The sequence below is a fragment of the Adiantum capillus-veneris genome, chromosome 1, assembly GCF_014529385.1.
Source record: "Adiantum capillus-veneris isolate H3 chromosome 1, ASM1452938v2, whole genome shotgun sequence".
Lineage (NCBI taxonomy): Eukaryota > Viridiplantae > Streptophyta > Polypodiopsida > Polypodiales > Pteridaceae > Adiantum > Adiantum capillus-veneris.
Window position 1 is genome coordinate 68,298 of NC_140931.1, and position 13,733 is coordinate 82,030.

General features: G+C 45.2%; 2 protein-coding genes across 2 annotated transcripts; both read right to left on the reverse strand.

Moving 5' to 3' along the window:
• Positions 1-6,181: 6,181 nt before the first annotated feature.
• Positions 6,182-11,656, reverse strand: LOC147464198 (DEAD-box ATP-dependent RNA helicase 21-like). The gene has a single exon (XM_086513601.1). It carries the CDS (start codon positions 11,618-11,620, stop codon positions 11,114-11,116), a length of 507 nt encoding a protein of 168 aa, XP_086369727.1. The 5' UTR covers positions 11,621-11,656; the 3' UTR covers positions 6,182-11,113.
• On the reverse strand, positions 11,548-13,618 carry LOC147464199 (DEAD-box ATP-dependent RNA helicase 21-like). Its single transcript, XM_086513611.1, has one exon. The coding sequence runs from the start codon at positions 12,696-12,698 to the stop codon at positions 11,688-11,690; it is 1,011 nt and encodes a 336-aa protein (XP_086369737.1). The 5' UTR covers positions 12,699-13,618; the 3' UTR covers positions 11,548-11,687.
• Positions 13,619-13,733: the final 115 nt, after the last annotated feature.

The following is a 13,733-nucleotide window of genomic DNA, read 5'->3' on the forward strand; positions in this document are numbered from 1 at the left end:
TATATAATATCCTCTTTCCTTGATTCTAAAAGGGGTGACAGATAGGTAGGTTAGGGGTCTAGATTGTGTTTTGAGTTTGTTTTTTAGGAGTTTTAATTTTTCACACTGACATGCCTCCTAGAGGTATAGTGCCTGTTTAGGATTTTAATTTTCACACTGACATGCCTCCTAGAGGTATAGTGCCTGTTTTTGGATGTGTTAGGTAGTACTTATATGGATCTCCATCCACATGGCTGAGGACATCTGCTTCAACGAAATGAGCCACTCCATACCTCCAGGTGTACTACTTTCCATGATTCATGTTGGTGGATATGTGTAATTGCTAATAATGATTTTTCATGCTTTGTTTGAGTGCAATAGTTATGATTGGTATCTGTCATTATAGATGTATAAATTTGTCTTTGCTTAAGTTGATTGAACTCCAGTTTAATCTTATGGATGAACCTGGAGATTAGGAAACCGTGACTTTAGGTTAACTCATTTACTTGACCACTAGGCCTAGCTAATAAAATTATCCAAGTATTTGAGACCTTAGGAATGTTTTAGGCAGAGAAAGGCTTGCTCACTTAAACAACAAAAAACACTAGTGCGAATACCAAGGAAATGGAAGCAAAAAAAAAAAAAAAACATAAGTGCCACACATGAAAAAATCTTACGCTGGAAGAGAAATCCTGGCTTGAATAAGTACTTCACTCACATGTATTGTCTATGGTACTAGAGCCCTAGAGGTTCCCAGTGTGGGCGCTTTTCCTTGAGAAGCAAAAAACCCCGGACATACAAAATAAGCACACACGTCACATGATTGTGACCCAAAGTAAAAAAGTATTATTAAAAAAAAAATTAAAAATTAAAAAAAGGAAAATTAAAAGACTTCCATTGAGCCTACAGTTAACATTTCAAGCTTTTGTTTGCAATTGTGAGAGCGAGTTGGCTAATCAAAGCTGAAAAGCATCATTAGGGAATCTTGCATTTAGATAATCTTCTTAGCTTAGCTAGTACTAGAGTAGTTGTTTTAACCTTAGTCATAGCTAGCTAATTGATAGACTCACCCATAAGCTCAAAACTCTTGATTAATTAATTTACTCAAAGTGCAATTTATTTGTCCTTAATGGCAGTTTAACATTTCATAAATCTTGCATTTACTCATTTCCACATGTACTTTACATTCCCATCATGATTTATGGCAATATAATTCCGCTTGCTAAAACAGTGACTTTGCCTTGTAGATTTAAATCTATATGCTCTACAACATGGACATACCAAGCTTCAACTCAATAGCTTCCGAGGACGGAATCTACATCAGGAAGGGGGACAATGTTAACCCTCGTGGCTCACGGACACCCTATCGCCTACGACGGACACTGTAACCGTATTATTTATTTAAGTAGAGTCAGGCACCGGGCTTGTCGGTCCAATAGGGAAAGGTAGAGTGATCGCCGATGAGAGGCGCACTCTAACACGAACATTCTAGGGTTAGTTGGCTAACCATGGGCGCCCAAGTGTGAATGGGGTGAGCTCACATAAAAGCCAATTAAACCTAAAATTGAGTCATTCTCTCATTGTGCAATAGAAGCTGCTCTTGCTCCATCTCCACCTTCTCCTTCACCATATCCTTGTGTGTGTGCGTGTGAGAGAGAGAGAGAGAGTGTGAGAGTGTGTGTGCGATCGAGCGTTGCTCCGCACGACGGCGGCAAAGCGGTTGAGCGCGGCACGACTGCAGCTTCTTCTTCATCGCGGCGAGGAATCCACTACGAAGGCGAGCGTAGAGCGGTGAGTGACACACCCTTTGCTCTCTTGAGCTTGCTAGTTTAGGCTTGTTGTGTGCTGGGAGCCATTTGTGGCTCGCACACGGTGTATCGGCAAGTCCTTTGCTTCGACACTGCGGCAAGGAGCGCACAATGCTACTCAAATTAGTCTTCATCGTTTAGTCCATTGAACACTGATTTGCACAAGGGCTATGAGCCACACATGCTAAGAGCTATTGTCAGGCCAAGGGTAAGACCCAACTATTGGCATTCTTTGGGTGATTGTTTTCAAGAGTGAATAGATCTACCCAAGGAAGTATACATCGACGTTAATGGACAAGCAAGGGTCTTGTCATTCAGGATGTTTACAGTGTCATTTTTGCACTACATGTTTTTAGTGTGACACCCAAGTTGAGTTTTTGATAAATCTTCCACTCACAATAGTTGATCTCTACAAGGAAGTATAGATGCAGCAATCAGTTAAGACAGCATGGCTGTCCACAAGAGCTACGTAGTTCACTTGTGTGGATTTCTTGCTCTCTCTATAGCACTATGGAGTGTCTATGGACATATTGTTTGGGGTACGACCCGGAGGGTGACTGCTAAATCACCCCATAGGCATTGAGGATCACAAATTGATCTCTCCCAGTTAAACTTTCAAGGAAAGAATTCCGCAATCTACCACACGGTAGTGGACGAATTCAACTTTTCGAGTCGATTCCAATCATTATGTACACGGTTCACTATGTTGGTTACCGTTGCCTGCTAGTTGAGCAGTTTCTACAAAGGTTCTTACCAAGGGGTTTGACTACGTAGATGTTAACCAAAGGGGTTGGATTGTGCAGGCAACACCCCCGGTTTCCCGTGCAAGTCGTATAAATACGCTTGAATGTTTCAAAGCCATGCCAAGGGCATGTTGGAACATAGTATTTTGGACCGTAGCGTTCACTATACCTTATGTTGTTACGAACCTAGTTGTAGGGTTTGCTTTGGCACATGTTGTCACATGGGATACGACATGGTCTAGGAACTCAAGGGGTTCAGTTTAGCCAGTGTGGAGCATGATAATGAGGGTCCCTCTCACTCTTGTCGCAGAGTGTTTGTAGTTACCTCCACACACAAGTACTTGATGGATGTCTCTTTTCTTGATATCCTTGTTTGAGACATATTCCACATGTGGAGAATATGAGTCTCTGGGACTGACACTGGCGCCAACTATCTAACAATGTGTCGCGACAAAGTCCCTAGGTGCTGGTCACATCCATGGATTCGACCATTTTGAGCACACAGTATCAGGAGCAATTTCAGTGGCCAGAAATTGTCGGGTACTAAGTACAACTTGTTACGATTACAAGTGCGGTGAAACCACCTTAATGGAGGGTTGTTTCTACATATAGCTGAGTATGCTATGTCCATGAGAATGTCTCATGGTTGGTACCTAGGTGTGACCGGGTTGTCACATTCTGTTATGGTCCAAAGTCTTGTCATGGAATTGCGGTTCGGATATGTTTGTGTTAAATGCATGCACACTAGGTGTTATGGGCCCTAGTGTTTAACACAACTTTATTCGGAGCGGCATGCAACTTGATGGACATTATTGTTTCTACAATTTTTTGCACTGCCACTGCAATCTCTCTTGTAGACATAGTATGAGTTTACACCCTGTCATACAAGGTGATGGCTGAGTATGGGTGTTTGTGATTAGCTACTTGAAACTCCAATCTGCTTTCACCTAGTTGGTTGTCTCCATTCCATATCGAGTATATGGCTGGATACTCAATGATTGATTCATAGTTTGTCGTCAGTCGTGGGCGACTTTCTGTAAGTGGTTGGGGGAAAGCACCTCACTCTTACTGCTGCTATTCATCCCGCGTAGGATGGGCAGTTTACAAGCATTCTATTTAGTACTAAAGGATATGCAAAGTGCATACGTTAAATCACGCTAAAGGATATGCTAAGTGCATACATTAGCAAGAAGTGGAACAACTGGATCGGTTACCTTTCTAGTTTGGAGTTTGCTTCATATGATGCAAGGCATGTTACTGCTAGTTTTAGTCTCTGCCTGTTATTCTCAAGTTATCAACCTTAATCATCAGTTTTGATGCGGTTGGCTAATGGCAAGAAACCATAGCAAGTCAAGGACTTGGTTGCTGTTGATGAGTATGTCAGCATAGTACTTTCATGGAAAGATGAGCCGAGGTTATATTGCACATTCAAGTACCTCCAGAAAGTCTGAAACTTGGATATACATTTAGACACCTCTTCGTTATGATAACTCATTTAACATACTCAAGTGAGTTTTAAATGGAGTCTTCACATTATGTTGGTTACGGGTCGGTTAACAAAGACGGTGGTACAAGGACAACAATGTGGAAAATCAAGATGTTATGCTTGATTTCATTGAACCTCCCAATAAACCGGGTTCCGATTCAACAAACCGTTGGATCCATGAGGGATGCCACGGTGGAAAACATTAGTGTTCTTATGAAGATACCACCACTTGTGTTTTCGAGGATGAAAACTCTTCCAAAGGGGGCAGTATTGTCAGGACACGGGTCCTACGGGCAGGGCCCTACCCTAAAGGGGGGTCACGGACCCCGGCCACGGGCCAGCTAGAAGTGTGGACAGGGGATCCTAGGGCTAAGAGCCTATAATTATGGGCGGTTGGGTGGAGGATCCAGGTCTCTAGCTCCTGAGGTTCTCACATGAAAGGACACTTTAATGTCCTGTTAGGTTACCAACCTAGTGTTAAGGCTTTGCGGATGTATATATTATACATAGGTGAAGAATAAGAGTCAATAGTGAAAGGATAAAGAACCTTATGCATTATGGGGTTGGAGTCAACAAAATATTATTAAATTCAAGCATAATTCACTTGTGGACAGACGGCCTGCACATGAAGTCAAGAGGGGACCACCTGGAAAACTTTTGGGAAGGAAAAGACGGGCACATATTCTTGTGGAATTTTTCTTGTAGGCACAAAGCTGACCTTTCTACTCCTATTTTTTTATATAATTTTTGGATCTATGATTTGGGAGATATGGCCAAAATGGTGGACCCAATCCGCCCATGTCATGCTGATTTAAGTCACTTTCCACTTTAAAAGTTTTTTCCCTTTATCCTCACCAACAACTTGTTACCATCAAAAATCCCACTGTAAAATCCCACATTCTCTCTCTACCAAATAAGCTTACCCATGTAAGTACCCCATCCCCTCTACCCCACCTCTTTCTCTCTAATACTCCTACTTTGGCACATGCACACATAGCCAGACAAGGGTGGCCCACCTCCACATGGCCTTGATTGAATAATTATTTCCAATTGCTAAACTTTTCCTCCTCCTTCCATATATGAGGAGGGGTCTCTATCAAATAACGGGAGAGACAGGAAAACACACACACACACACACACACACAATACACACTACACACACACTACTACATATGCACACTATCCCATGCTCAAACATACACACCATTGTGCTACATGCTAGACAGAACACACACACTATACACACTACACACACACTACTACATATGCACACTATCCCATGCTCACACATACACACCATTGTGCTACATGCTAGTAGCATGAGCCCTCATCACATAATCACAACACCATTACCATGCACAAAATGAGCACCATATCTCCACACACTTGCAACAATGACGTAGTCAAGGCATGGTTTCAAGAAGAAGAATGATGGATACACTCATGATATTACTCACCATCAACTCCCATCCCTCCATTATGCATCCTACGGTCTTGTTCCTTTCTCATTCTCTCACCCTATGCTACCTATTGTATTCATCTTTTGTAAGCAATCAACACACTCCATCTTGGTGTCATTCCTTGTGTCGTTTGGGATATACTTTATTGTGAGTATGATTTATGCCTGTTTCTCTCCATTTTGCTTATCTTGAGGTGTGCGGATTCGCCACCATATACACACCTTCACACACGCTCTCTCCCCTCTCATATTCCTATCATATTTCTACTTGCATCTTGAGGTGTGCGGATTCGCCACCTCTTGTATGAGAAGATAGAATACTTGCATGTGTCCCTTACCTCTTCCTCTTCCTCTTCCTCTTCCTTACTATAGGCATGAGTAGCAAGCCTACTCTCACTCACTCACCGTTCCTCTTATCTTGTTTTCTCGACCACCCCAGCCCAACCTTGGGCATGGGTCTTGAAATTGTTTTCCATGATATACTTGATTGTGTATATGTCGAGCTTTCCTGGCGTTCTCACCTTGTGAGTAATTCTGCCACATGAACTCCCCAAGAGTCCTCGCTGTCAGGGATAATGTGTTCGAAACGTGAGCCGGGCAGGCACCGGGCCTCTGGCTGTGGGAGGTGTGAAAGAGAGAGAACAAGAGACAATGACAGCTCTGCCAATCACCGCAATCATCAATTAATTGAATATTACTTTGAGTACAATTTATCCTTAGCCAAGGCGGGCTATTAACAGCGTCGTCAATTGGATCATCTACTAACCAGGATTTTCAGCTTCCGCTTTACAGTATTAACCAGGCCGTTAACGACACTGGCGCTTAACAATTATTTAATCAATCTCTAGTCGATGATGATGATGGTAACTCCCTCATGTTGCTTCATCTGCTTCGATTGCCTGTGGATTCTGCAGTCTTCAATTCAATTCACTTCCTCGATCATCAAGCTTCATTTATTATCAAATATTCCGCAGCTTCTGGCTCCTTATGCTTTGCATTGGCTTAAGTGCCGCTCGCAGGCTTTGACTTCCTCTTGATCTTCAATTGCTAGCCAAAACTTTATCCCTTGCTTGGTTGCCTCGACTTACTCCTTTGCTTGCCTCAACCAAGTTCATCCTGTGCTTCTTCTGCTCCGACCGAGCTCACCTTCTCAAGCTTGCTTTTCATTACCTTAAGTTTCCCGCCTTAGTTGCTTCAGAAAAACTTCAATCTCCTTCTCTATTTTTCTTCTCCTTGCTTTCTTCCTTGCTCGACGCCCTTCTCCATCTTCCTTTTCTTCTCAAGGGCCGAGAGAGATATGAGAGAGAGCGAGAGAGAGCCTTGCTTTGTATCACTGATACAAGAACGAGAGAGAGCTCGCCCTTGCATGGCTTAGAGATTTAGAGAGAAATCTCGCCCTTGCTTTGGTTTTGAGATTGAGAGAGAGAGCTTGTCCTTGTTTGTGTGCCGAGGACAAGCCGAAGCACCTTCGGATTGGATCGAGAGAGAGGCTCGCCCTTCCTTAGCTTGGACTCGCCCTACCTTAGCTTGGATTGCCGATCAAGAGAGAAGCTCGCCCTTCCTTCCTTGGCTTGGAGATTCCTTCTTGGCTCCTTGAAGCTTCAAATTGCCTTCCTCCTCCGCTCCTTGAAGCCACCCTAAAAAACTCCCTTAAAAAAGTTGCCCCCACCACACAGTCACGGCACTGTGACTGACGTGGCGCGGGAAAAGCCGCTCAGTGATTTGGCAGGCAAAAGGGCCGACCAACGTAAAATCCGCCGGTGATGGTCTCAAATGGAGCGCCTTCGCGAGCCCCGCAAACTTCATTTCATCCTCGAGCCCGCCTGAGCATGCATGCGCCCTGCGCGAGCATCTCATGTTCATCCCGCTCTGCCGTTCCACTGCCGCCATCCTTTCTTCTTCTTTTTCTTACCCACTTAAGCCCTATGGGCAGCCACTTCCTTACACAATTAAGCGGCCACTAGTCGGGCGGCCTTCCTTAGCCCCTTGGCCGGCCATTGAGATGCCTTTGGGCGGGCCTTGGTTTACTTGGGCGGGCTAGCCCATTTAGGGTGTGGCTTATGGGAGGCCTTTTGAGGGCACTACATTTGGAATACATGCCAGCCAAGGCAATGCCAAGCACAACATCTTTCTCCCACAGTCCTTGTCTAACCTTATCATCTTGAACTTCGATGCCCGTATCAACCTCTCCTATAATCTTGCATACCTTTAAGATGCAAGTATAGGTGATTGCATTGAAGTAAAGTCTTCTCATCACATTCGATAAAAGGTGTCAAAGTTTATTTCTTGTCAGCTAGGTATTGCCAATTACGACCACTGCCAGCCAAGCACTGCAACTCTCATCGACAACCTTGACTAACAATACTCGAAAATTGTAGTGCCTGCTCTTGCAACGGCCCACATTTGGCATACACATCGGCACCGCACTGCATTAAACCAGATGAATGTGATTGAACAGGGCGACCAAGGCGGTTCGAACCCGGCCCCTAGTGATACTTAAATTGGCCATATCTTGCCACCTGAAATCCCGATCAATGATCTGAAAAAATCGACTCGCTCCAGAAATTGAGCACTTCAGCCTGATGCAATCATTCTAGTTTTGTCCCCTCAGCTACAGTTGCCCAATCCAGTACGGATCTGCAATGGCCTGAAACTTCGAATTGCCATAACTTCTTCACCGTAGCTCCAATCGACGAGCCGTAAAGACAGGCAGGTAAAGCACTTCAAGCACTGCAGTTCTAGATAATAATCTCTCATCCATGGTCACCGTAAGCATACTCATTTTTGGCATCATTGACGCATCTATTGGCCCTTTTAAGCCGCATCTAGTATACATTAATCATTAAGCTTGGCCTATTATCAAGCCCTGATACTGCTCACTTAATGCGTAAGCTTCAAAGAAGCTTAGCTTGCATTCCTCTGCTCTTTTCTCTTCATGGCAGTGGAGCCGCACAACACCGCATCCCAAAGTTCCAACTTATACTTGAGGAGGTCTCATTCCCTTCGCTCAGAAACCGGTATAGTTTTCCCTTTTCGATGGAATCTGTCCTCCAAGTCTTCGAGCATGTTGAAGTCTCCAAATAGGATGACTTGCCCTTGAATGCCGCTCAGATTCCTCCATAGTGTAGTTCTTTCTCTGGAAGAGCCGCCTGCATAGACTGAGACTAGGGTGCATTGGATAGCCAAGGAAACCCAGTACTCTCCAATCGAGGAAAGATTGGGGTTAGTTTTCCAGTTGTGGGGGATTCCAAGGGCAGTACCTCCCAAGCCCTTCGAGTGGGAGAAGTAGGTCCACAAGTCGTCCTTAGAGATGGAGCTAAGTCTTTGATCGAGCTCGAGACACATGGTCTTAATCTTCTGCAAACCAATCACCTCTATCTACAGGGTAATTGTCTATCCAAGCTTTAATTTTGCTAGCCTTGGTAGGGTCTGATAACCCTTTGATATTCCAAGAGAGGACCATCATCTAGGGTTTCTTCTATCCTTGCGACTCTTGTTCTGAGTTTGCGGAGAGGCCTCAGACGCCGAGTTGAGGGCCTCTTATTATCTTTTTGAACCTCCATGGGCGCAGGTCCAACCTCCATGCTTCCCTTGGTTTTGAGTGCCAAGGTTTCCTTGTTAGGAGGGATGGGAGAGGTTTTGTTGAGATGGATAGAGGCTTCACCATCGGTTTTATTGACTTGGGCTTCTAGGTGGGAAATTGCATCATCGTCTTCCCCCGAATCAGCCACGTTTGATTCCTCCCACTCAGGTAGGGAAGCCAGAATGGCGAATCTGTTAGGGGCTCTGGTTTTATTCCAATTATTGACAGGGTTCTCAGTGGAGGGAGCCCCAGTTTTATGTGGCTGGGGGTTTGACCTAGTCGGTTCTTCTTTATTGTTGTTAGGGGTTCTAGGGATTCTTAGAAGGGCATTCTCTGACAAAATGACCTTTAACCCCACAGTGAAAGCAAGCATTGGGAAGATACTTGTAAACCAGTGGCTGGACAAAAAAATCCCAATCATCGAGGGCCACAATAATCTCTTGTGGGAGGTCGACACAGGTGTCCATTTCTATCAAGGCCTGAGGGTGCCACGCAGGGATGTATTCACCCCTGGGCCTTCCTCCTAAGTCTTTTCCTAGTTGGTCCCCTATGAACCTGATATGGTTGTGAAAATGCAGGGGTAGGTTCGGGAATTCCACCCAGACTGGATATTTTGTAAGGGCATCCCTTTCCGTGTTATATTCCTTATTCCATTTGAACAGACAAAGGGGAGAAGTTCTTAATAACCATTGGCCCGCACTCAGAACTTTGAAGGCCATGTCAGCGTTTAGGGTTTTTGGGAGAGCCTAGATGGTCTCGACCTCAGCTCCTAGGGGACCCCAATGATTCCTAATCCAACCACTTAATACTTCCACAGGGGGACGAGGCCCTGCTAACATCCCTATCAGGACTCTGTTTCTAGGTGTGTTTGAGTCTTGCGAACTTGAGCAGCAGGGAGAATAACAAGGGGCTTACCGATTGCAGCTTGACCAAAGCTTCCTGGAGCAGAGCTTCCGCTTCCTCTCTGGGTGGGAGGGGCAAAGCCCTCAGCAGTCGGAGGATGAAGCCCTATTGCTGGGTGGAAAGGAGGCGCCTGGGTGAAGCAACCAGCATCGTGTTGAGCTTGACTCGCCGCTTCAAGCCTGCTCGCGCTAAGAGGGGGGAGAGGAAAATCACCTCCGTGGAGGAGTGCTGAGAGGTTATGGTGCAAAATGAATTCATGGGTGAGGCTGTTGATACCCCCGACGTGGGTTTCGACGCAGATATTGTGCACCAGAGAGTGGGGAAGTCCGCCGGAGGCCCAGATATTGGGAGACCTAGCGTCGGGGCCTAGCGGTGGTGAGATGACCTAGGAGGCCATCTCACCGAAGTGACAGTGGGGAAGGCGGCGGCACTGATAGCTTATCATGCCATCGCTAGGCTTAGGGTGTCAGCTCTTGCTCACTACCAATACTTTTTCTAAGAAGACGCCTTGTCAAAAAATCTGTGCACACACTTTTGTTGCCACCATATAAGCTAAGGTCTTTGAAAAGTAATCAAAATTCCTGAAAACAAATGGTACATTTACAACGCAAGCCTAGAGAACCGCATTGTTGCAAAGCTCTCAAGTATGTGCTAACGATTTCAAAAAAATGCCTATTGATACGAATCTTGTGAGATCCTTTGAGACTGCACGTTGCGATGAGGGAAGAATGAAGCCAAACAAGTGCGGCAAGAGCAGGAGCGCTGGACTAGGAGCAGGGAATGGCGATGGCAGCAGGAGCAGGAGCGGTTGGAGTCAAAACCAGTCACAGCAGGAGTGAGCAAGGGATGGCGGTGGCGGCATGTGCAAGAGACACTGAAGTGTTTTTTTATTTGTTTTATAAAATACATCTTCGTCATCAGCATAGCAGGAGATTGTAGTGGATAGGGAAGTCGCACTCAACGTCCTCGAGAATCCTGCCCGAGGTCGATCGCTGGTTTTGGAGTGTGTTGTCGGGGTTTTAGAGCGCCTCTTCGAGCTATATGGTTTAGGTATCTACGAAGATTCCGCTAATAAAAATACAAACCGACCAGTATGTTTCTAATAATTTTACAAGAATCGAGAACTTAACTTGTGATGTCAGGGCACCCGTTTTATATGAAGGGTTTGTGGTTTATTCGAATATTAGAAGCTTCATGGCGGGCTAGCTCCAGCGGTACCTCACTCTTGCTTTGAATAAGCAGTTGCTTGAGGTCATAGAAAAGTGATTTGTCATCGTCTGAGAACGTCAGGAAACTGGTGGCAATGCCTGTTTTATTGGCTCGTCCTGTTCGGCCAATGCGGTGAACGTATTTCTCTATGGTTCTTGGCATCTCATAATTGACCACATGCACATCGCCTTGTATGTCAATACCCCTCCCTGCCAAATCAGTTGCCACAAGACAGTCGTACGACCCTCTCTTGAAGTCCCTTAAACTCTTCTCTCTTAATGCTTGAGGCATGTCTCCGTAAAGACCAGTTGCTTTGTACCCTTGTCCCTCTAACTTACTTACAAGATCTTTGGCTGCTTTTTTCGAATTGACAAACACCATCACTGGGTCGCTGGAATTGTCTAGCAACGCTTGCAACCTTTTCAGCTTTTCTAAAACTGTGTTTACCATCCTTACCTTCTGGGTTATTAAATTTGGTGGCTGTCCAGTTCTCCAACATTGATAATGACAGGGTCTCTCAAAAAACGTTTTGCAGTTCTCTCCACAGCATTCGGCATGTCGCACTGAACATGCACATTGTTCGATTCACACGTTGATCCACACTCCTCAAAGGGAGTGCATTGAGAACACCCAGCACTTGCTCCTCAAATCCCTTTGCTACCATCGTATCAGCTTCATCTACAACTATGTAGCTACATTGACTGAGGACCACAAACTTCCTTTCTAAACAGTCCAGCAGTCTGCCTGGCGTGGCTATGACAATCTCGCATCCACGGCTCAATTGCATGCCTTGTTCTTCAATTGAATGACGTCCAATAAGCAAAACTACTCTTACATCAACATAGCATGATAGCTTTAGAGTCTCATCTTGAATTTGTTGAGCTAGCTCTCTAGTAGGGGCCAAGATCAAAGCATACGGACCTTGTGCAGGTCTCTCTAGGTCCTGTTCATCAAGGGGTGCCAGTAAAGATACATGATGCAGCATAGGCAAAATGAAACTTGCCGTCTTACCTGAGCCTGTCTGCGCAATACCAATAACATCCTTGTGTGCAAGGCTGACGGGTATGGCAGCCATTTGAATGGGAGAGGGCCGCTTATAACCAACTTTATACACTGCTTGAAGGAGACTTCGAGCCAAGCCACTCTCCTCCCAATTCCTCATGGGTCTAGCATTCCCCCCATGAAAGCCCTTGTACGATATGCCAAACTCTTCCTGGAATATGCGCCAGTCGCGAGGAGTCATGTCCAAGAGCTTCTTATCCGCCCAATGTACGGCAGATCTGTGCAGGTTGGCCGACTCGACATAATTGGAATGGGATGTACGTTGTCTCTTTTTTATTTGCTCTAGACGATCGATGCCGGCACGGAAACCACGACCGAATAGAAGAGGGGCTTCTTCAGAAGCTGATCTGCTGCTAGTATCATCTGAGAGGGGCCAATCGAAGCAAAACTTAAATTTCTCGGAGGGCTTCATGATTGCTCGTTTCTTGGATTTGTCAGGTGCTCCTCGGTCGCGCTGTTCTGCCATATTGTATCGTCCAAACTATTCTTCACTGCTCAAGCGCCTTCTCTTCTGCTCTGTGACTCCTCTTTTCTTAAACTAGATCCTATTCAAAAAGCAAGGTTAAAGCTTTTTACCCTTGACAGCGTGGCATGCTCCTATTCAAAAAGCAAAAGTTAAGCTTTTTCTTGCTACGCCGTGACGATGATTCTGCTGCCCATTGGGGGTGAAATTGCAGGGCTTTGATCTAGTATAAACAGCATCATCTGCTCGTAATTTCAGGCCAGAAAAGGAGTTTGCCACCGACGAAGCCATGTGAGTAGGAAAAGGAGCGACTTGGCGATGGAGAATATGGCAAGCTCAAAGGTTAATCTTGCCGGTGCGGATAGCAATCAGGATAGTTTTGCAGATCTCATGGGTCTCTCTCTCTCTCTCTCTCTCTCTCAAGGCAGGGAGAGACGCTTGTAAGAAGGCTCAGCTCACGCCTCACAGGACTGGACGTTTGTGAGCAACAAATGATTACGGTATCACGCATCCCAATCTCCGCTTTATCTTCCACCAGCCACGGGCAGGCTTTCTTAAAGGGTTGAAATTCGGCTTGTTCAGACTACCGGCCCAAGTCGCCCACCAAGGAAATTCTATGTGTCGTGGCCTCCACGGATTTTCCAAAGGGGTTGAAATTAGAGTGACTACAAGACTCACTCACAATTTAGTACTAAAGTGTGATTCTCCAAAGTTGTTTCAGAGAAAATTTAGCAAATTCCTTTTAGATTCTTCTGCCACGGTATGACTATTATATTATGCTGTTGCGCTCATTAAAAAAAAACTCAACCGAAAGAAATATAAATTATGTTGTAGTCCACCCCTTTGCAATCTATGTGCATAGCTTGATCGTTAGGTGGCGTTCAAATTGCTCAAAGCGATGTGCAAGAAATGGTCGAGGTTGGATGTTCCACTTAATGGTAGGAGTATGTTCTACACATTTTGAAAAAGAAATGAGAGAAGTATGCTCTCTCTCTCTCTCTCTCTCTCTCTCTCTCTCTCTCACACACACACACACAC

Excerpts from the sequence above, each read along its gene's own strand:
- LOC147464198 (XM_086513601.1), bottom strand. The coding sequence starts at position 11,620 with ATGGTAAACACAGTTTTAGAAAAGCTGAAAAGGTTGCAAGCGTTGCTA.
- LOC147464199 (XM_086513611.1), bottom strand. The coding sequence starts at position 12,698 with ATGGCAGAACAGCGCGACCGAGGAGCACCTGACAAATCCAAGAAACGA.